The sequence below is a fragment of the Priapulus caudatus genome, unplaced genomic scaffold, assembly GCF_000485595.1.
Source record: "Priapulus caudatus unplaced genomic scaffold, Priapulus_caudatus-5.0.1 Scaffold243, whole genome shotgun sequence".
Lineage (NCBI taxonomy): Eukaryota > Metazoa > Priapulida > Priapulimorpha > Priapulimorphida > Priapulidae > Priapulus > Priapulus caudatus.
This window is the reverse complement of record NW_014577304.1, coordinates 130,380-154,977: the sequence shown is the minus strand read 5'-3', so window position 1 is coordinate 154,977 and position 24,598 is coordinate 130,380. Positions and strand designations below refer to the sequence as shown.

General features: G+C 47.5%; 1 protein-coding gene across 1 annotated transcript in view; it reads left to right on the top strand.

Moving 5' to 3' along the window:
* LOC106807921 overlaps positions 1 to 22,426 on the top strand; it is a 38,897-nt gene extending 16,471 nt beyond the window's left edge. Inside the window, exons 2-6 of the mRNA XM_014810435.1 lie at positions 9,293 to 9,522; positions 9,699 to 9,947; positions 17,603 to 17,716; positions 18,368 to 19,108; positions 19,190 to 22,426. Of these exons, the coding sequence (XP_014665921.1) occupies positions 9,293 to 9,522; positions 9,699 to 9,947; positions 17,603 to 17,716; positions 18,368 to 19,108; positions 19,190 to 21,481 (3,626 nt within the window). The 3' untranslated portion in view covers positions 21,482 to 22,426. The remainder of the gene's footprint in view (positions 1 to 9,292; positions 9,523 to 9,698; positions 9,948 to 17,602; positions 17,717 to 18,367; positions 19,109 to 19,189) is intronic.
* The last annotated feature ends 2,172 nt before the right edge of the window (positions 22,427 to 24,598 follow it).

Below are 24,598 nucleotides of genomic sequence, written 5' to 3'. Positions count from 1 at the left end.
TGTGTGTGTGTGTGTGTGTGTGTGTGTGTGTGTGTGTGTGTGTGTGTGTGTGTGTGTGTGTGTGTGTGTGTGCGCGCGCGCGTGTGTGTGTGTATGATATTAGTTGAGAATGGCCGCCGCTATGGTTTGTATGCACACTAATAGTACGCTAGCCTGTCCTGCGTGGCTGCACGGGGGTGGCCGCAGGGGCGGGTCAGCACACCGACCACGCCCGCCCACCTCGCACCGCGGCGGTTGCGATTTCAAAAGCGAAAAGAAAGTCGGGAAACAGTGCAGTCCCTTTCACGGCGGGGGGAGAAGGGGGAGGAGGCAAATTGCCTTCATGGCTCTTGCTTCTTTTCTCCTCCGTCCGAACGTGAGGTCACGCGCACAACGTGGCCATTTTCACAGCGACGTGGTTGCAGCGGCTACTCATGTAGGTAGAGAGAGATAGAGGTGGGAGCGCGGGTAGAAGCACAGACACTTGGAGCGTTTCAATAAAATATAATGCTAAATAAATACGAAATCTATTTCCTACCAAAGTCTTAATGTTTCTCTACTTTCTTTCGCCTATTATTGCCGACAATTTCCTGTTAAAATGCCGTCCAAATGCTCCTCTGCAACACGCATGTACACCGCGCGCACGCTGCTGCACACTGACACATATATAGAGAGCTCTATAGAGCAATTATAGGACGGCATTTACAGGAAATTGTCGGCAATAATAGGCGAAAGAGAGTAGAGAAACATTAAGACTTTGGTAGGAAATAGATTTCGTATTTATTTAGCATTATATTTTATTGAAACGCTCCAAGTTCCGGTGGGTAGAAGGTGGAGTTTTCACTCCTATGAAGAGCTTGTCGTCAGGGGTGGCATCGGGGGAGTGTCAGAAAGTTCTCTATGTGACGTAGGTTCGATCGCTTACGCGTGTTCATGTCTCAGATTTTCGTAACCGCGTGAACAGAAACGCTCAGCGGTTTAGTTGTAGGTTCAAGATTGATGTGATCAGGAATGAATAATAATGGAATATATTTCAATTATTATTCACTCGTGATGTGATGTAATTAGTATACGCTGTGGGTTTAGATTGCAGTTGCTGTAGATTGCAGCGGTTGCACATTGCAGCAGTTGTAAGCGGGAGTAGCTATGGATTGCAGCAGTGGCAGCGGATTGCAGCAGTAGTAAATCGAGGAGTTTGTGGCTGGCAGTATTTACAGCATAGTTGTTGACTGTACAACCAAAGATATAGAATAGAGATTCTATATCTATTCTATCTATATCTATATATATATATATATATTTATATATATATATATATTCAACAGCTAATAATACGTATATATTATTAGCTCTTGATTATATATTCTATTTTATATGTTTAATGCAACAGATGTGTCCTCGATGTCGCTGAGACCATTATATAGCAAATATAAAAATGTCGTTGTCATACCAACGCATCGCCGCCAGCAGCAGCAACGGACAGCCGCGCATCCGGTTTCCGACGCGATTCCCCGCATAACCAAAGGTTTTTTCTTGTGCGACTCTAATAATAAAACTGGAGCGAGCTGATCCGTCACGCACGCCGGGAAAGTCGAATCAGAGGTCGATGAGAAGAGACGAGAGCGGAGATATAAAGCGTGAAAGTACCTCGTTGTTTCGCGTGCAGCACGCGAGAGCTAACACTCGCATGTTATGAACAAGATCAAACACTCGCGCTCACCCCGCCGACATGTCACTCGAGATGACAAATTACCGCGTGTGCTCGGCGTTAGCGTGCATGCGTGCCCTCGTTATTTGTTAATCGGATTTTATCGGGTGTAATTAAAAGCGATGTGTGCTGGCTGGTTCTAAAACGGGTTGCGGGAGAAATTAAATCAGGTTGTACTCTTGTGCCCTTGATGAGAAAGCAGGAGAGTAGCGAGCCCTGGTGATCACACCTGCATGTCATAAACACACCTGCCAGCAACGTCATATATATATATATATGATAATATAGAGCGAGAGAGAGAGAGAGAGAGAGAGAGATGAGAGAGACGAGAAGAGAGAGAGAGGCGAGAGAGAGAGAGAGAGGCGCGAGAGCACAAAGAGATAGCAGAGAGAGAGGGAGCAGAGAGAGAGGGCGAGAGTACAAAGAGATAGAGAGAGAGAAAAGCGAGAGCGGATAGATAGATATATAAATTTAAATTTACGCAGGATGTACGTAACGACGTATACAGCCAGATGAAATGATTTCATCGTTGTTAATCAACCTAATAGTCAGTGGTTGAACTGTTTAACCCTTAATCTGTCTAGCGGTATGCTAGTGACTAGAGGGCCGATTGTTACTCAGGTACTGTCACAACAGCAGACAGCACTGCTGCAGACAGGCATGCCCACTCTCCGCAGTACCGTACGCAGCACACACACAACAGCACACACACACCATGCACACAGCACGACACACCACACACACCACACACAGAAATCCACAACACACATGCGCACACGGACACACACCACACACACACACACACACACACAGACACAACAGCCAGCGCACAGCACCGCACGTCGCGGCATACCACGCCACTCACACGCATACATTATGCTAAGGCTGTACTTCGCAATTTGAATTACTATAAGAAAATAAAACCGAATTCTAAGACACGAAGGTCCAATAAATAATGCCTATTTCTCGTGCGAAACCAATGACTGTATTAGAAGCAAGCGAGAAACTGCGGTTAGTGACCTGAGCCGAAGCGAAGAAAAGATCGCGCGAAGAAAGAACTTAGACGCAAAAGCGGAATAGTGAAACCAAGCACACACATACGCACGCACGCACGCACGCAGCGGCGACGAGCAGCGACGCACGCCACAGGCACTGCACGCACCACGCACGCACGGCACCTCACAGGCACACGACACACAACACTAACACACACGACACACACAGCACACACACACGTGCTGCACGTGCCTCTCTCACATACACAGGCCTGCTGCACTCCTGCTCTCGCATACACATCTATCACCCATAAACGGCGACCTGCGCAACATGTTATATAATATCACGCTGTATATATACTGGCCGCGTCGGGCGGCGCCGCCCGAGAACACTGCAAGCGCTCGAATAGCAGGAGAGAAGCCGCGCGGCGCGCATTTACGGTAATTTACCTGTCTGCTCGCCGCTGCGCTCTGCATGGCCGCCGCCGCGCCCGTGGCTCGTGAAAGCCGCGCGCGGGAAGAGTCCTCGCCGCGCGACCGTTGAACGTCGCAGAGACTAATGCGAACGTGACGGCGCTGCCGTGGCCCATTGTCACAGCGTGGGACTGCGCGCCGGACGACGACAGATCATGCCGCATTAGTGTTGTCAACAGGGAGGGCGGGGGAGTCGCTGTGGACGGAGAGGGGAGAGAGCGGAGATTTGGAGAGGCGAAGAGAGGGGAGACAGGAAAGAGGGAGGAGGGGGAGAGGAGCAGGGGCGAGGGGGCGCAGGCGGGAGTACGGGGAGAGGGCGAGAAGGGGAGAGCGGCAAGGAGGGGAAGAAGGGGAGAAGGGGAGAGAGGAAGATAGGAGAGACGCACTGAGTGGGGCGTAGCCGTGGCGCACGTCAGGGGGATCTCTGGGGGACTGAGTGGGGGAGGCGCCGGGCTCGTGCGTGACTTGCGGGCGTGGATAGACATTGTAGATTACGGGAGCGCGGTGGCGGCGGGCAAGAACAAAGATTGGGTGTATTATGCTTTTCTGATTGTTAATAACTGGATTGATTAGTGAAAATACTCATTAATATAAATATAAGAATATAATATACTTAATTACGCGTACGCTCATCACGGCCGTCCCCTCTCTCTTATTTCTTTTACCCCTCCTTTATCCCTCTCTCGGCTCTTCTGCATGGCATCCAATTTTTTTATTACTTGTCTCCGCCTCACCACCGGCTCTCCGACCCTCTCTTTTTTTGTTTCTCTCGTTCCCACTCTCTCCTCTCCTCTCTCTCTTTCTCGCTCTTTCTCGCTTCATCTCTCCTCGTACTCGCTCTTTCTTCTTTCTGCGGCGCTCAAAGACTCCTGTCTCTCTCAACTCTATCTCTCATCTCTTGTCTCTCGGTCCCGTCATCTTTCTCGGATCTCTCTCTGCCCTCTCGTTCTAAACTATCGTTGCTTACGTCGCTTTTGCTCTATCTCGGTGACAGACAGGAGCATAATTCGCGACCTAGCAGGCGGTCAGCTTGAATAGCGCACACAATGGCCAACGCGCCACGACGAAAATCATCTAATTCAGATTAGAGTTTAGCGTAGATATTGTACAGCGTTTTCTGAGACCCATTAGTCTACAGGACAGACTCTTTTATAAGAAATCAGCGTAATTTTCTCCACAATGGAGAACAGATTTCGCCCGAGGGTTTTCATCAGCTGTCAGCGCATGCGCAGTGACGTGTAGATTTTCTTTATCGCGAGTTGCGTCTCGAGAATTAGCCCAACGTCAGATTTGCATTAACTGTTTTTATTACACGGTAAACGAGTTCCATTGACAATTGTTAACGTCGGCGGACTATTACAATGGCGGCGGTTGCGTATCGGAAACAGCATTACGCAATAATTGGCGTCACTTCTGACACTTGGTGGCGCCCCAGTGCAATCCCTAACTCACGCGACATCCGCTCCTTTGTAAGGGAGGGCTGGTCGGGCATCCGGGGGGGTGGAGGGCAGAGGGAGGGCCCCGTAGCTTTCTAGTAGTGCCCCCGAGGCTCTTCCCTGCCGTGCCTTTCTCTGATAGAGGGTGAGGTCCGGGCAGCGCTTTCCCCATGAACCTGTACCCGCGCACCATACGTTGTTTCTGGTGCGTTAGCTGTTAGAGGGATGTTTATGCTATGTTATGTTATGTTATGTTATGTATGTTATGTTATGTATGTTATGTATGTTATGTATGTTATGTATGTTATGTTATGTTATGTTATGTTATGGTATGTTAGTATGTTATGTTATGTTATGTTATGTTATGTTGATGTTATGTTATTTTGTTTATGTTATGTTAATGTTATGTTATGTTATCGTTATGTTATGTTTGTATGGTTACGTTACGTTACGTATGTTATGTTATGTTATGTTATGTTGTGTTATGTTATGTTATTGGTTTGATGTATGTTATGTTATGTTATGTTTGTGTTGTCGTTTATGTTATGTTGATGTTATGTTATGTTATGTTATGTTATGTTTATGTATGTATGGTTATGTTATGTTATGTTATTGTTATTGTTTTATGTTCAATTTGTTGTTGTGGTTATGTTATGTATGTTTATGTTATTGTTCGTGTTTATGTTTATGTATGTTAGTATGTTATGTTATGTTGTGTTGTGTTATGTTATGTATGTTTGATGTTATGTTAATGTTATGTTATGTTATGTGTAATGTTATGTTATGATTATGGTAAATGTTATGTTATGTTATGTATGGTTGATGTGTCGTTATGTTATGTTAATGATTATGTTATGTTATGTGTGTTGTGTTGTGTGTGTTCAATGCTATGTTATGATTATGTTTATGTTATGTTAGTTATCGTTATGTTATGCGTTATGTTATTTATGTTATGTTATGTTATGTTTATGTTATGTTGTTTTGTGTTTTATGTTATGTTATGTTGATGTTATGCTTATGGTTTATGCTTATGTTTGGGGTATGTATGTTATGCTTATGTTATGTTATGTGTGTTAGTGGCTATGTCTATGTTATGATATATGTTCATGTTATGTTATGTTAGATGTGTGATGTTATGTTATGTTATGTTATGTTAGTGTTATGTTTATGTATGTTGAGTGATTATGTTATAGTTTATGTTATGTTATGTTATGTTATGTATGTTATGTTATGTTATGTTATGGTTAATGTTATGTGTATGTTATGTTATATGTCTATTGTTATGATTATCAGGAGTGTAAATAGAAAATAGATATTAGTTACTGGAGTAATTACTATAAGTAAGCTATATAGTTATATACATCGCTGATGTTCTGTTCTGTTATGTCATGTTAGATGTTAGATGTATGTAGAACTCTGCGTCGGATTTAAACAGAACTGACCCAGACGTTCTAGGTCGCAGCTCTAGCAGGCGCGTACACCCGCGTAGCTAACGTACGCAGAAGGTTGGCGACTCGCGCAGGTGGGGGACCGGGGGCCGCTCCTGTAATGTATGTATTGTACCCAGCGCGCTTTGTTAATAATGCAGCGTCGTAATGCGCTTATTGTGTGAACGTGGGGGATCAGTTTCACGTGTGGAGAGTTCCCGGCCATGCTTTCATCGACGCATGAATCATAACTAACGCACAGCTTGAGACGACAAACTGATTTTACATGTGAAAACGGGCCGTTCGAATCGGTCGCTCGAATTCAAGAGGAATATATGGGAATGCATGAATGCCGTACGCGAATCTACATGTGTTTATGCGCGCGCTGTTCTGTGGGCGTGGATGCTGAGACATAATACGAATCGTTATGCCGGTGTGTACGTGCTATTATACTATATCGGCACACGGACGTCATTGTTCGCCCAACCGTGTGTGTGTGTGTGTGTGTGTGGTAGTGTGTGTGTGTGTGTGTGTGTGTGTGTGGTGTGTGTGTGTGTGTGTCTCTGTGTTGTGTGGTGTGTGTGTGTGTGTGTGTGTGTATGTGTGCTGTGTGTGTGTGTGGTGTGTGTGTGTGTGTGTATGTGTGTGTGTGTGTGTGTGTGTGTGTGTGTGTGTGGTGTGTGTTGTGTGTGTGTGTGTTTGTTGTGTGTGGTGTGGTGTCCCTGGTGTTGTGATGTGTGTGCGTGTGTGTGTGTGTGTGGTGTGTGTGTGTGTGTGTCGTGTGTGTGTGTGTGTTGCGTGTGTGTTCGATGTGTGGTGTGTGCGCTGCGCGTGTGTATGTGTTTGTGTGCGTGCGTGGTGGTCCTTGTGTGTGTGTGTGCTGGCTCGGCGTGTGTATGTGTTTGTGTGCGTGCGCGCGCGCGCGCGTGTGTGTGTCGTGTGAGTGCACGTCGATGCGTGCATGCATGCTCACGCGTGATCGCAGTTGTTGTTGTTGTTGTTGTTATCAGCTACTGCAGCTGCCACTGCTATAGTTCTGCCTCCCCCACCAGCAGCAGCAGACTACCTGGAGGCTGAGGTAGTAGGAACAGCTGAGGGGGATCGCACTTCGGCGCGAATGGCCGAGATGTGTATCGTATATACCGATCACATCTATAACCTCTGCCCTCGTTTAGAAGTGAAAGAAAGTCTTTTCAGTGTCGTTTCTACGTTTTATAGATACGTCAATCATCGTACCTTAAGGCGTAGCAGACTGGCAGCATTCCCCGGGTGGGCATACACAGGTATTTTTGAATGGATATGGGAGCGACGGCTAGAAAATATAGAAGGCTGGCTATGTGACGGATATCTCAGGATTAGAGAACAAAGCAGAGACTTAAATATTTAATAGGAGGCCATAAATCGTGTAAGATAATTCATCGACAGGAATTATTTTGTGATAATAACTTAGGGTTGGAAATGTCAATCCATGTAACAATCTAGCGATTTAGGTTTTCGCAGATCAAAGTTTTACTATTTGCGGTTTTCGCGCGATATGATTGGTCGGGACGCGAAACGAGTGAAGCGGAAACGCGGACCTTTGTCATAGAAAATGACGCCGGAGCCGAGAGATAAAGAATCGCTTATCCGTCCGGTCGGGCGATGTATTTCTAGTTACCGCAACAATTTCATAGCGATTACAGCAGAGATGGACAGAGCAGTCTGTAGCCGAACAGGGGTGATGTAAAGAAATATGCCGTATTGCCGGCAGTGTTAAACTGCTAATTGCTCTGTCGCTGGCTGATATTTATGGGGTCGTGGCCCTCGATGGGCGAACATCATCAGTACTGTCTCATTAGCGGCTAATGAGAAGTGTAGTTTAAGGCGTTTTCTAATTACCTTTGTCGGCCAGTATGCGGGGGGCGATATTACGCGCCTTGGTTTTGTACCACCCACCTCCAGCCTACACAATTAGTAACGTGTACGGATATGTTAACAGCTATCTTAGTGGCCAATGACGCATAATTAGTGAGATGCAAACAGAGAGATACTACCGGGCGGCTGGGTGGTCGACCCGCCTAGGTGGCCATTGGTGAAGTTACCTGATTCTGATTTATGGGGATCATGTATGACTTCGCCGTGTCGATTCTTTCTTCCGGCCCGCACGCAAGTGTCCATCCTAAAGGTCGTGTCACGATGTGCCCTCGCACGTGAAATTGCATTACCTGTGATTGTGGTGCTCGGACGGTGGCGATTTTAGATTCTGGTGTGGTAGCCTGTCTGTGGTAACGGTAGCTGCACGCATGGTATGCGCGTTCGTGTGTAACAGAGAGCAAGAGAGAGTAAGATAGAGAAAGAAAAAACGAGGGCGAGGAGCGATGGTGTAAGTCAGAGAGAGAGAGAGAGAGAGAGAGAGAGAAAGAGAGAGAGAGAGAGAGAGAGAGAGAGAGAGAGAGAGAGAGAGAGAGAGAGAGAGAGAGAGAGAGAGCGAGAGAGAGAGAGAGAGGGCGGAAGATAAAGAGAAAGAGAAAGAAAGAGAAAGCGAGAGAGCGAGCGAGAGAGAGAGAGAGAGAGAGAGAGAGAGAGAGAGAGAGAGAGAGAGAGAGAGAGAGCGAGAGAGAGAGAGAGAGAGAGAGAGAGAGAGAGAGAGAGAGAGAGAGAGAGAGAGAGCGAGAGAGAGAGAGAGAGAGAGAGAGAGAGAGAGAGCGAGAGAGAGAGAGAGAGAGAGCGAGAGATGGCCGTGGTACGTATGTATGTTGGTGTCAAAGGTGCGACCTGAAGCGTCTGCTAAAATGGCGACACGCTCGATAGCGCGACAGGACAGGGACGAGCCTGTGGGTGCTGACGACGGCATGGTATGTGATCTCGCCATCATCCACTGATCATCATATGATCAGCCAGGAAAGAGAGACGAACGCCACGAAGACGCACACACAGCAGACGCACAGCACACCACACACACACGCACGCACCCACCCATCCGCACGCACCCAAGCGCACGACGCACGGCAGCCGTCCCACGCGCCGCGGCACACACACACACACACACACACACAAAGACAGAGAGAGAGAAGAAAGAGAGAGACGAGATACAGCGCGAGAGAGAGTAGCAATGCGTGGGGGGCAAAAGAACCAAGTGAACTGCATTATTTCATATCGGCTTATCTTCGTTACTTATATGGTTGACAAACAGCTACGTGCAGCAATTTCTCGCCAGTATTTCTCCGCTCTCCTTCAATATTCACCCATGTATCTACAACTGCATCTAACGGCGGCCAATCTTTCTTTTTTTAGGAACCTCGGCTCCTAAGAAAAAAGGTTCGGTCGTTCCGAACCCGTACTCAACACAGGGCGACACCTACGACAGCGCCTCTCGCGGCAGGAAGCCGAAGCGGGACGAGATTTACGGATTCAGTCCCGGAAAGAGGTCGGAAGCATCCAGACGGGCCCGTTCCCTGGAGTCCTTGCACACAGACAGGAAGCAGAAACTGCCACGCCCCGGTCCGGCATTCAGTACCTCTCAGGTATTCTTCTCGTTTCCTTGGCAACCAGCTGCAAACTCTAAAATCGCCATCGGCCGTAGTCACACACATGCCTAAGATCTAGACTCGCCCCATCTATTTGCGATGGCAGTTATGTGGGGTCATGAGGCGGTTGGCAACCATCTATACCTCCCCCGCACCGCTTCTTTTCACTTTAGTTACACAGCGTTACGTTCGCCGAGCGCGCCATCGATGTTTGGCCCGACGCAGCAACGGTGGCGCCACCTGCGACGCGCGACCAACATGGCGGCGTGTGGGATGGTCACGTGGAGAAGAGGGCGCTGCCGTCGTCAGGTCTACCGGCCGACGTGTCCGTGCAGACTGTGGATAGAGGGCTCAGCCCTATTCACTGGAGCGACGAGGAAGACAAGGAAAACACAGTGCTCACGCTGAAAAAGCTAGCCAAGGTACGGTTCTTGAGATCGATCGATGGATAGTCGTATTGAGCAACCATCGATTACGCAACAACGTGTACACGAACGTGAATACGAAATGCGTATATGTTTAGAAGAGAAATAAATGTCGGGTGCAATGGAGGAGTGTTAACAAAAGTGGGAGAGTGAGAGAAAAAGAGTTAAAAATGCGAGGGATTGGGTGCATGTAGAAGTAGATCTTCAACGTGAGATAGGGTTGGAGACGTAGGTGGCAGTTTGTCGTAGTTGTAGACTACTCGGTGCAGTACTGCGTGGGAGTGTATGAATAAGATGGAGAAATATTGATCCTATTCTGTGTGAGGTTAGGGAAGAGAAGAAAAATAGGGAGAGAGAGAGCGAGAGATAGAGTGAGAGAGAGATGGAAGAGAGTTGGAGAGAGGAAAATAGATGGATCGATAGATAGAGAGAGAGTTAGAAAGAGAAGGAAAGAGAATGAGAGACAGAGAGAGTCTGCAAGAGAGAGAGAGAGAGAGTGTGTTAGAAGGAGGAAGATAGATAGTTTGATAGAGAGAGAAAGAGTTAGAAAGAGAATGGGAGAGAGAAAGTTAGAAAGAGAATGGAAGAGAGAGAGAGAGAGAACGAGAAAAAAGAAAGAAAGAGAGGGAGAAAAAGACAAAGAGAGAGAGAGAGAGAGAGAGAGAGAGAGAGAGCGCGCGCGCGAGAGAGAGAGGATAGAGAGAAAGAGATACGATTGTCACTGTCCTACTTTCCTAATCGTTGCCTGAAAACTCATTTACAGCCGTAATCCCGATTTTAACGACTGTACAGAAATTCAAATACGTCTCAGCGGTATGTAAACCCCATTAGTCAGCAGGCGCGCCCACTTAGGAAGAAGTGTTGAGCTTTAGAATTATTAACGAGAATCTAATTGCCAGACCGTCTTCTCTCTCTCTCTCTCTCTCTCTCTCTCCTCTCTCTCTCTCTCTCTCTCTCTATCTCTCCTCTCTCTCACTCTCTCTCTCGCTATTTTCTGTGGTGTTTCTCTCTACATCTCGGTCAAATTCTATCTATCTATACTATCTATCTATCTATCTATCTATCTATCCTATCTATCTATCTACTCTATCTATCTATCTACTTCTATCTATCTATCTAACGCTATCTATCTATCTTATCGATGCTATCTATCTATCTATCTATCGTCTCTCTTCTCTCTCATCTCGCTCTCTCTCTCTCTCTCTATCATAATTATACTATATATATATATTATAGTATATATATATATATATTCCTTGCTCTTTCAACTCCTCTCGATACCTCTCGCAGAATAGGGATTAATGTCTCTCTATTTCTCTTTCATATACGCTACACGCACAGACATCGAGCTTGCGAAGGGTAGTGGAGGACAATAATCTGCGTCTTATGAGTATAATAAAATAAAATACGTAGTATATGCCAGTAATAATATAGAAATAGAATAATGTGAGATAGTAACAATATAATTAGATAATACATAATAATAATATAAATATTAAGAGAGAGAGATTGTGAAATTACACAGTTAGTTCAATAATAACCATCCTCGCAGAATTGAATTCACGGTCGCTCTGAGCTAAGTGCACGGACTCTGTCTTAGCCTGTATTCAGAGAGACATTACTAAGTAGGAAGCCCCCCAGATACTAACGGACGAAGGCTAAGCCTGCGACAGAAACAACGGTTGCAGTTCATGGGCGAACAAGCGCGCACTGTTCGAACGGGTAACAAACGGATGACGAATAACATACCGTGACTATCGCTACGAGGAAATGAACATAGCACTGGACTTTTCGCTGACGGCGGAGCGTGAACATTATATGACGACTCGTGACGGTGAATGAACATCATCCAGACTTCATGGTGACGGAGGGGAATGACACCACTATCATGACCTATAGTTGACGCCGGAATGAACATAGCATCGACTCTATCCCACTGCTCGGGCCGTAACGGGAATGAACATCCTATGAGACTATGCCGCGACCTGACGAGGCCTGGAATTAACATATCATCGACTATACGTGACGACGAATGAAATATCCCATGACTATCGGAACCGCCGTGACGCGGGGGAAATGAACAGATCATGCCGATGTCTGGCGGGGCAAGATGAACATAGTCCATGGATATCGTGAGGGAGGCTATGAACATATCGATGACTCGTGACTCCTGCGCGAGATGAAGCATACCCGGACGCTATCTAACGGGGAATGAGAAACATATCATGACTATCGTGACGGAGACGAATGAACATATCATTCACTATCGTGACGGGGAGACGCATGAAACATATCATGTACTGGACTTAATCGGCGGGCCGTGACGGGGTGCGGACCAGAGACATGATACATGCACTGGCGTATATCCGGGACGGGCCGCGGGAACCATGGAACATATCTGACTATCGTGCACGGGCTGACTATGAACCATACCGCCATGCACGATCGTGGCGCGCGAATAGAACATGATCAGGATTGACTATCGTGACGCGGGCGACATCGAATATCATGACTTCGCTGACACGGACATGAACATAACATGAACTATCGTGAACGGGGGAATGAACATATCATGACTATCGTGACGCGGGATATGAAATCATCACATGACTATCGTGACGGGAATGAACATACCATGACTACGCTGGCGGGGAATGAACATATCATGACTATCGTGACGCGGAAGTGACACAGATCATGACTCGTGAACGGGGACCATGAACCATACCAGACTATCGTAACGGGCGAGATAACATATCGATGCACATGCGTGACGGGAATGAAGCATTACCATGACATCGCGAACGGCGGAATGAACATCATCATGACGTATCGTACGGGGAATGAACAGTATCATGGACTATTCGTGACGGGCGAATGAACATATCAATGACTATCGTGACGGGAGATGAACATATCATGACCTATCGTGGCACGGAATGAACATTTAACCAATGACTATCATGACGGCGGAATGAACATATCATGGACTATCGTGACGCGGGACATGAACATACCCGCATAACTATCGTGACGGGGATAATGAAACATATCATGACTATCGTGATCGGTGGCGAATAACATTATCATGACTATCGTGACGCCGGGAATAACATATCATGACTATCGTGACGGGAATGAACATATCATGAACTATCGTGACGGGAATGACACCAGTATCATGCGACTATCGTGACCCGGAATGAAACATATCATGACTATCGTGACGCGGGAATGAAACATATACATGACTTATCGTGACGGTGAATAACCATTATCATGAGACTATCGTGACGGGCGAATGAACATATCATACTATCGTGACGGGAATTGAACATAATCATGACCAGCGTGACGGGAATAACATGCATAACTGCGTGACGCGAGATGAACATATTCATGACTATCGTGACGGGCGAATGAACATATCAGATGACCATCAGTGACGGGGAATGAACAAGCATGACATCGTGACGGGCGAATAACATATCATGACCTATTCGTGGACGGGGAATGAACATATCATGACTCTACTGTACGGGGATATGAACAATATGACTATGCGCTGACGGGGGAATAACATATCGATGACTATCGTGACGGGGAATGAAACATAGCTATGACTATCGTGACGTGGGAATGAACATTATCATGGACGTATCGTGACGGGGAAATGAGCATATCATGCACTATCGTACTGGAATGAACATTATCATCTGACTATCGCTACGGGGGACATGAACATATCATGACTATCGTGACGGGGAATCGAATCATATCATGACTATCGTGACGGCGGGAGATGAACATATCCACTGACTATCTGACGGGGAGATGAACATATCGAGAACTTATCGTGAGCAGGAATGAACATAGAGCATCGATTATCGTTGACGCGGAAATGAACCCATACCATACATAATCGTGACCGGAATGAACTTCATGACTATCGTGACTGGGAATGAACATATCATACTATCGTTGGCAGAGGACATGAACATATCATGACTATCTGACGCGAAATGAACATATCCATGGACTATCATCGACTGGGAAATATGAACATTATCATGACATGCGCTTCGACCGGGGAATAACATATATGACTATCGTGACGGGGACACCCATGAACAGTACCATGACTACTCGACGGGGATAGAACATATCATGACTATCCGTGACGGCGGAATGAAACATATCATGACTATCCGTGAGAGGGGAACTGGAGACATACATGACTATCGTGACGGGAATGACACATATCGATGACCATGCGTGACGGGGATGAACAGTTCCATGAGGACTATTCGGGACGGGGAATGACAATATATTATGACTATCGTGAACGCGGAATGAACATACCATAACTATCGTGACGGGATGATGGAACAGCATGCGTATCGTGACGGTGAATCAACATATCATCCTATCGTGACGCGGACATGAAACATATCATGACTATCGTGACGTGGAATGAACATATCATGACTATCGTGACGCGGAAGTATGACATCATATCATGACTATCGTGACGGGACTATAACATATCAATGACTATCGTGGACGCGGGAAATGAACAATCATACTATCCTGACAAGACATGAACCATATTATTGGACTCATCGTACGGAATGAACATATCATGCGACTATCGTGACGCGATGAACATATCATGACTATCGTAGAGGAGAAATATCATGACTATCGTGACGGGAATGAACCATACCGATGACTATCGTGGACGCAATAAACATCATCATTGACTATCGTGACGGGGAATGAACATATCGATGACTATCTGACCGGAATGAACATATCATGACTTATCGGACCGGGAATGAACATATTCATGACATATCGTGACGGGAATGTAACACTATCATGAACTATCGTGACGGGGAAATGAACATACCATAAACTATCGTGGACGGGGAGATGAACATATCATGACATATCGTGACTGGGAATGACATATCATTGACTCATCGTGACTGGATGAACATATTTATGACTATCGTGACGGGAAGAACATTATCATGCCATCTATCGTACGGAACTGAACAATTCATTGAACTATCGTACGGAGAGATGCAAATATCATCGACTATCGTTGACGCGGAATGAACATATCATGAGCTACGTGACGGGGAATGAACATATCCATGACGATCGTGACGGTGGAGATGAACATATCATGACTGATGCGTGCACGGGCGATATGAAACATATCATGATCTATCGTGACGGGGAGATGAATATACCATGACTATCGTGACGCCCGAACCCGTGGACTTCCCACATCCGGATGGCATGAACATATCATGACTATCATGACGGAACTGAAACATATCAGACTCATCGTTGCACGGGGAATGAAACATATCATGACATATCGCTAACGGGGGAATGAACATATCAGACTATGCGTGACCGGATCATGAACATAGTATCTATGACTTATCATGACGAGCCGAATGAAACATGATCATGACTATCGTTGACGGAGCGATGAACATACCGATTGACTATCGTGACGGAGATGAACATATCCATGACTATCGCTGCGGGAAAATGAATACATAACATGGACTATCGTGACGCGGGAAATAACACATATCATGACTATTCGTGACGGTGAAATAATATCACTGACTATCGGATGACGGGGATAATGACACATATCATGAACTATCGTGACGGCGGAGATGAACATTCATGACTGATCGCTGACGGGAATGAACATAGCAGCGGACTAATCGTGACGGGGATGATGAAACATATCATGCACTATGACGTGACTGGGGAATGAACATAGCGATGACTACTCGTGTACGGGGAAATGAACATAGCATGACTATCGTGACCACACCCGTTGCGCCGGCATTGCTGCTGCTGAAGTTCACCTCGGGTGGAACGCAATAACGGGGAAGAGAGATTTAGTGAAAGATTTTAGTTGCATTGCACAAAAGCCACCTGTGAGGATGCGACCGTACAGCACAACCTGTCCCGACACGTCAAGAATTACTGGCTAATTGACCGCGGATTCATTAGCTTAAAGCTACTCATAACTCTGCCTACTGACCACCCAAGTAGATCTCGAGCATTCCGTCGGCTACTAATGCACACGCCGGCACGCTACCCACGCCGCGCCATGCCCAGACACGCACGCACGCACGCGACCACACGCAGTGCGCACATGCGCAAGAATACACACACAACATGCACACACACACACACCAACACACACCACACACAACACACACACACACACACACACACACACACACACACACACAAACAGTGAGGAGCGAGCACACACACACGTGTTTCTTCTCGTTGGTGGCGTCCAGCCACACGCCACACCACCTGTGCGTTCTGCCCGCGGGCCCGCTATTCACAAATGCGACATGATTACGTTCAGCCTATAAAAGTCCCGCTGTCTGACGGCCGGAGTGACGGGCGGACAGAGTTACGGCAGACGACGCCAAGTTAAACGCGACAAATGTCCCGCCGCCGGGCCAGCGGCGCGCAACCGTTTAAGTTTCTTTATTACTCGCCTTAATTGACATCTTGCAGGTTACGCACAACTCGTCAGCCAGGTGCGTGTGCTCATACAGCCCGTCGGCATTGGCACGGGGCGACAGCAAAAGAACGTGTTGTCCGGGAGGGGTGAGAGGGCAAACGCTGCGATATATAGGGAAACGCCCTGGAAAGGGAGTTAGAGAAGGGAAAAAAGAGATAGGCGGCGTGATGATGTGAGGATATTGAGCAGAATGATGATGAGACGATGAGGAGGAGGAGAGGAGGAGGAGGAGGAGGAGAGAGGAGGCAAGGAGTATGAAAAAGAGCCGCGAGAAGCGCATTACGCCTTATAAGTTCGAGAATTGATCATGAAAAACAACCCCTCCCAAAAATGCCTTTGCAAAAATGGCAAGCTGCACAGTATGAATTGTACAGCCGCAGCGACACCTGCGATGTGCAAGCGTCGAGAAACTGAACAGCTGCCGACCTCCAGATTACAGCTTAGAGTGTTTGATATAATGTTATTTATTAGGACATTACGCACATTTATACTTGATGTTGGTATATAAAAAAAATTATATATATATATTGCTTGTTACATGAAGGATGTTGCAAATGTTCACGTAAGCGGTGTGCATACGTTACGCCAAGGATCACTGTTACGATTACTGTTAGGAAAAAAAAAAATTGATTTATCGAACGTTGTTATTACATGTGTAGTATTAGAGTAAGCGTCATATATGTGTGAGCGCTGCGCCGTCGTTCTGTATGTCTTTGTCTGCATGCCTGGTGTGTCGCGCGTAGTTTTTATGCGCGCGCGTGGCGTTGCGGAACAGTTCATCGGCACTGTCCCTCGCGATAACTATATTCTACACCCATTATCTTACTTCTCCTTTTTCCTCCCTCCTCATCCTCCTCTTCCTCATCCCCTCAACTCTACTCTTCTCCGCCTCCTAGTTTCCCACACCTATTATTCTGGGAGTCCTCCGTCATTTCCCCTCCTGCGTCCATTTCTTCTTCTTCTTCTCTCTTCTGCTTCTTCTTTCTTCTTCTTTGTTTTCTTATGCACCTCTTTGTCTTTTATTCTCTATGTACGGGGTGGTTACTGACTGCATGCGCCTGTCTTCTAGATGATGCTAACCACCAGGATGACAACGAGATGTGGGCTTGCCAGAGAAATCCAAGTCTACCTCCGACTATCACAGTACACCTATCCATTGACGAGCTCAGAGGCTATCGAAGAGGTAAGCATATATACCTTATATACCATATATACCTTGTTAGGGGGTAACTGTGTTACAGCCCGAAGAATTAGATGAGTTAGAAGAATTCAGGATATTATGCACTCAATCGCTAATTTCGTTTAAGGCGCCACGCGAATGAGTAAATTAACGTGTAATCATGTAGCATGTAGCTAGTAATGTAGAATGAAGACAAAACAGAAGTCGTTTACATTAGTTGCGATTTACTTTACCTCGTTAGATCGTCTTTGGCGAATCAGAATAGGAATGACCATTTCCTAATGCGTTGAATTTAAGACTCGAAGTTGACACACGATATCTTTCCATCTTCTAAATAAAAATAAGATAATACGCAAAAATATATCTTGACGCATTCGTTGTATCTCTAGTCTCTGTAGGCCTTTCTCCGTGTGACTTAGTGTACGTGTTGTGGTGTGTGTGTGTGTGTGTGTGTGTGTGTGTGTGTGTGTGTGTGTGTGTGTGTGTGTGTGTGTGTGTGTGTGTGTGTGTGTGTGTGTGTGTGTGTGTGTGTGTGTGTGTGTGTGTGTGTGTGTGTGTGAGCGCATGTGTATTTTTCCCGCGGGTATTGGATCAGTAGTTTTACTCCGTGACCAGTGTACGTGTGTATGTGAGCGCATGTGTTTTTTTCCGCAGGTACTGGATCTGTGCACACGCGTGAAACCCGCCAATGTACCGCTACTCGTCATGCAGCCCTACCAGCCATCACCGCACTGGAGCGCTGCCGACGAAGTCGAAGTTGACGAGGGCATGGTCGTCAACGCCCTCTATAAACATCGTCAGTGGGTGTACGTGCGCACGCCGGAGAACCGAGAGGGCTTCGTACCCTACACGCACGTGATCGCGCTCAGCCTCGTTATGGGCCGCGAGCAGAATACCGTCGAGCAGTGTCTGTCGCGAGGGGGCGTGCTGCGCGCCAGCCAGTTCCAGCGCTGTCGTCGCAACTACCACCGCATGCGCGCGGCAAAGATCGACACGATCCACGAGCAAGAAGTCTGCTCCGATCCCACAGGTGGCGCCACCGTCCTCTCCACGTCCACTCCTTACCCGACAGGCATCGCAGCGCCACGTATCGGCGGTAACATGGAGGCGTTTCCGCCGCAGACGCACCCGCCGCAGAGCTGCTACCGGTTACCGAGCAGAGACTACGAAGAGCATGTCTACCCGGCGGTCGAGTGCTGCGGGTATGGCTCCCCGGCGCAGCAGCAATACCAAACCGCCCGCCCGCCGCCGCGCTACCACCACGGCAGCTCGCAGCCGCCGCCGCCGTACGCGCATGCGCCGTCGCTCACGCCGCGCTGCGTCTTGTCGACGCGCTCGGCCTCCTGTTTGGATCCGCCTCCTCCTCGCTCAGCAGAGATGCGTCGAGCGTACTCTGTGAGCGCTCTGGCTCCGCCGCTGCCCTCCGTGCCGCCGCCGCCCGCAGCGCCATACACGAGCGGCGGCGGCGGCGCGCAGGACTGGAGCTACGTCAGCGACGCGTGGGACACGTCCCGTGGCGCCACCTCGCTGCTGTACGTCGACCCAGACAACCTGATGCACGACGGCCGACCGCCGAAGCCGCCGCGCGTCGTCGTCGGCGCCGACGAGCCGTGGCGACCGACGGCCGACGACTGGCGCTCGCCGCGCCACCACGCGTCGTTGCCGCGCTACATGAGCGCCGAGAGCGTGTGCCGACGCGGCGACGTCCGATCGCACCACCAGAGGTCGCCATCGGTGCACGATCTCATCCTGCACCGCTTCGGTCCCGAGATTGAACAGCAGATGGCACTGCGCTACCACGGCGACCAGCCTGCCGACTGCGCACCACCGCCCCCTAGCGTCAGATACGTCGGCGAGCACGCAGCGATGTACGTGCGTCGCACGGCCTCCTGTAACAGAAGCTTTGCACCGCTACCAGAGGAGCAGTCGGCGACGCGACCCGACGACGGTGGCGCCACCTCGCATCCGAAGCAAAGCTCGCAGACGAGCGACCTCGGCGAGTCGATCGAGGACAGACCGGCGATGGTGGCGTCGCCGCGGTACGTCGCCGCCGACAGGGCGGGGAGCGTCGCGACGCAGCAAAGGTCGGTGCGCTGCGGCGTCAACTCGCTGCCGCGTCACGACGCGACGGCGCGTCTGCCCGCCAGCGTCTCCCTGCAGCAGCTGCCGCGGGCGACGACGACGACGACGGAGGAAGAGTTCGAGTTCAAGCGACCGCGCACGCCCGAGCGCTTCCGCGGCAGCGGCGGCGGGGGCGGCGCCACCGACATCCGCCGCACCGTCTCCTTCCAAGAGCCGCTGAACAAGCTGTCGCCACCAGACGGCGCTACGATGTCGGACCGACCGCTGCCGACGCCGCCGTCGCCGAAGTGGTCGCCGACGAGTGACGGCGTGACGGACGAGTACGGCGTGCAGGACATTGCCGACGTGTTGAGCAACGGCAATGCGTCGCAGCAGCGCATATCTTTGCCCTACTCTCCCGCGCAGGACGTCGGCGCGACGGTTCCCGTCGGCCGACGGGGCGTGCCGGCCGGCGCGACGTCGCCAGACTCGTCGCCGTTCAACAGCTCGACGTCGACGGTGCTCGACCGACGAGAGAGCGCGGGCGAGATCGGCGGCAGCGGGGGTAGCAGCGGGTCGTGGAAGAGCGGGGGTAGCGGCGCATCTCGGAAGAGCGCCGGTAGCGGCGCGTCTCGGAGCAGCGGGAGTGGCGGCAAATGCGGGAACGGCTCGGCTGGCGGTTCCGTCACCAAGGGGAAGTCACCGAGACGGATGTTGACCTACGATGACAGGGAACTATCATGCAAGGCTCTCCCGTCGGCTGTCAGCACGCAGACGCACGCCAGCCCCGCACGAACCGCGCATGCGCAGAGCGAGAGCAAGACTCGTGCATCCTCCTCCTCCTTCTCCTCCTCAAACAACACCAGTAACACTTCCACGCCCTCCAAAATCTCCACCGTACCACAAACGCCCACGAAACTCCCCAGCGACCCTCGCACGCCAACGAAGATCGCGCGAACGCCTCCGAAAACGTCAAACGAATATTCCATCGTGAAATCCACGCCCCGCACGCCTCCTATCGGCTCAATGAAGCCATACACGCCTTCCACAGCTTCCGTGAAGCCATCCGCTGACGTCACCACGAAGGTCGCCTCGCCGCGCAGGACCCCGCTGAAGGGTCCGAGTCACGTGGGCGACTACGTCACCACTACGATGCCGAATGGAATTCTAAAGCACAGAGTTGCGCAGCCGACGTCGTCGTCGCCAGGCAAACCCACCGCACAGCAGTCGTCGACGCCCGCCAGCCCGTACGCGGGCGCGAGTCCGGCACGCTCGCTCACGCAAGGTGGCGCGCGCAAGCTGAACAACTCTGACGGCAGCGACAGCTTTCGGTCGTCGAGCAGCGACAGCTTCGCCAGTTCGCCGGGCGTCGACAGTCCGAACGAATCCGGTTCCGGTTCCGGTTTCGATTCCGGGTCGTCGTCGTCGCGCGTCGTCATCGGCGCGTTCACGCGCATCGTCGACGGACCGCTGGCGACGCTGCTCTACGACTTTCAGGCGATGGAGGAGGACGACCTGACGGCGCGTCGTGGCGACGTCGTCCGGCTCGTCAATGCCGATGACCAGCAGTGGCTGTGGGTGGCGCTGGTGTCGGGGGAGCGCGTGGGCGCTGAAGGCTTCATACCGGCAAGCTACGCACTGCTAAATGACAAGCAGGCAGGCGACAGCTGCCAGAAATCACTGCAGCAGGTGAAAACCTACCTGTGAAAAGGTACGGCTGTGTACCTGTGTACAGGTACGGTTGCGTCATGCGGCAGCAGCAGGTGAAAACTTATCTGTGAAAAAGTACCTGCGTACCTGTGAACAGGTACGGTTGCGTCATGCGGCTGCAACAGGTGAAAACCCACATGTGAACAGGTACGGCTGCATTGTGTGGCAACAACAGATGAAAACTTACCTGTGAAAAAGTACCTGTGTGCCTGTGAACAGGTACGGTTGCGTCATGCGGCTGCGACAGGTGAAAACCCACATGTGAACAGGTACGGCTGCATTGCGTGGCAACAACAGGTGAAAACTTACCTGTGAAAAGCTACCGCTGTGTTGTCGACCCTTTCACGTTGATATCTTCGTTAGAAATGATTGAAATCGTTACAACAGATACAAACAGGAATGATTACGTCATCCAAGTTGTTATATACGAAGATATTATTCGTGGGATCGTGCTGTAATAAACTTGAATGCATGTAAAAGCAATTAATTGAATTCGTACAGATTTAAAATGTTTGTTTCTTCGATTGACTTGTGATTTTTAACCAAGTGTTTGTGTTAAGACAGATTGTTATGATCGCTATGGTTGATGCAGATAACGATTATATTTTTGCCGTTTAATTTTGAATGATTAATTACCGCTGCTCGCACTACTGTTTGCAGGTTATGCATAAATATTATTATCATTATTATTACTATTAATATTATGGAATATTGTACGAGGTTGAAACTGGTTAGTGTATAAATGTGTATCTTTATTGTATAAGGTTCTACTCTGATTCTTATAATACCTTCCCTATGTCTATCTGGTTTCAAATAGTATTGTACATTAAACGATGTATTTATCTTTGCATAATCTTCGCTGCAGTTTATTGCGTGACATTTCACATGATTAGTATATAGGTAGAAGTGTTACAATAAAGTGTTTTTACATTCTATTTAAAATGCGTCTTGCGGTCAATTATTTAAATCACTACATATAACACCTACGGCACAAACAACTTCCATAAACATTACTCACAAACTTCATTCATAAACTTTCAAACATAAACTTCATTAATAAACGTTATCCATTAACCTTCATTCATAAACTGCATTCAAAAATCTTCACGTATAAGATTTATGAATAAACTTTATCCATGAACCATCATTCATAAACCCTATTCAAAATCCTTCGCTCATAAACGTCATTAATAAACTCTATTCATAAACCTTTATTCAGAAACTGCATTCAGAAACATTCATGCATAAACTTCAATACTAAAGTTTATTCATAAACCTTCATGCATAAACTTTAGTACTGAAGTTTATTCATAAACCTTCATGCATAAACTTTAGTACTGAAGTTTATTCATAAACCTTCATGCATAAACTTTAGTACTGAAGTTTATTCATAAACCTTCATGCATAAACTTTAGTACTGAAGTTTATTCATAAACTTTCACCCATAGAACTTCATTCATAAACACCCATTCATAAACTCTCATTCATAAACTCTACTCATAACCTCTCATTCTTCATCTTCTGGCTTCTGACTTCAGACTTAATTGTTATTCATCTGTGTTGTGCATCTTCCACACGCGCACGTAGTCTACCTGCATGGCAGCACTCTCTCCAACGCGACCGCTGTCATCCGTCCACGTAGGGTACCACTCGTGCTTCTACAGCAAAAAAATACACGCACTCGTCTAGAATATCTCGCATTCGTCTGTGTTATTTAAACGAGCTTTTTGTAGACACGATGGATCTATTCCGATGCGATATGATATAGTCCAGTAAATAAATAAATAAATAAATAAATAATTATATATATATATATATATATATAATTATATATATATAATGTGTGTGTGTGTGTGTATATATATATATGTGTGTGTGTATTCATTCATATTTTGTCATAAAGAATAATTACAAAACTTTTACAAAATTTTATATTAATTATCAAATATTACTTATTTATAAAATTATATATATATATATATATCTTTTTATGAATGAATAATAAATAAATAAATATATATGTGATATATATTATATCAAGAGCTAATAATAAGGTAATATTAGCTCTTGATTATACATATATTTCATCAATTATTAAATTACTACCTAATTATTTACCCCCGATAATATGCACCCCCTTTCTGTCATATATATATATATATATATATATATATTATCTATTATATATATCTTTAAAGGTAATCGGCAAACGCTGAAAGGCACCTGATGGACAATGCTAATGGTCAGGATGTTGCCGTCCTCCACGCGTGCACTGGGGACGCGTATGGCCCGAGGACCGCTGTGGAAACTCACATAATCTTAGTTGACATTTACAGCGACAATCACAACTATTTACCATCTCATACCGCCATGTCTTCTTCACTTCGGCAAGTTGCTCAGTCATTAAAGAAACATTAGAGTGGCATTATAGTTTATAATAGTTTTATAATAATAGATAAACATAACATAAATAATATTAGATTGAGATGGATTATATATGAATAACGATAGTGATCGATAATTGTTAATCATCCTAATCAGATCATATGTAGTTTCGGGGCTCGCGTAGTAATCTGTTGATGAGGGGAGGTGGGGTGGCCCGGGGGGGGGGGGGGGGGTTGCTTAAGTAACATAAGTAAATAGCAGGGGTAGTCCGTGTTCAATAGGGAAGGTTGTCGGCTGTTGTTATGATGCTGTTATTATATGTTGCCATCATGTGCCGTTTGCATGTTCTGCTATTATATGCTGTTATTATATGTTGCCATCATGTGCCGTTTGCATGTTCTGCTATTATATGCTGTATATAATGTTGCCATCCAATGTCGCGTTACAATGTCTGCTAGTATATGCTGATTATTTATATGTGTGCCATCATGTGCCGTTAACGTGATGTTCTTGCCCATTTATAATCGCGTGGTTTATTTATGTTGCCATCATGTGCCGTTAGCATGTTCTGCTATTATATGCTGTTATTATATGTTGCCATCATGTGCCGTTAGCATGTTCTGCTATTATATGCTGTTATTATATTGCCCGTTTGTGCCGCCACTCCTTATGTTCCGTCCGTTTCCGTGTAGCATGTTCTGTCTGCTCTATTATTAATATCTGTTATAT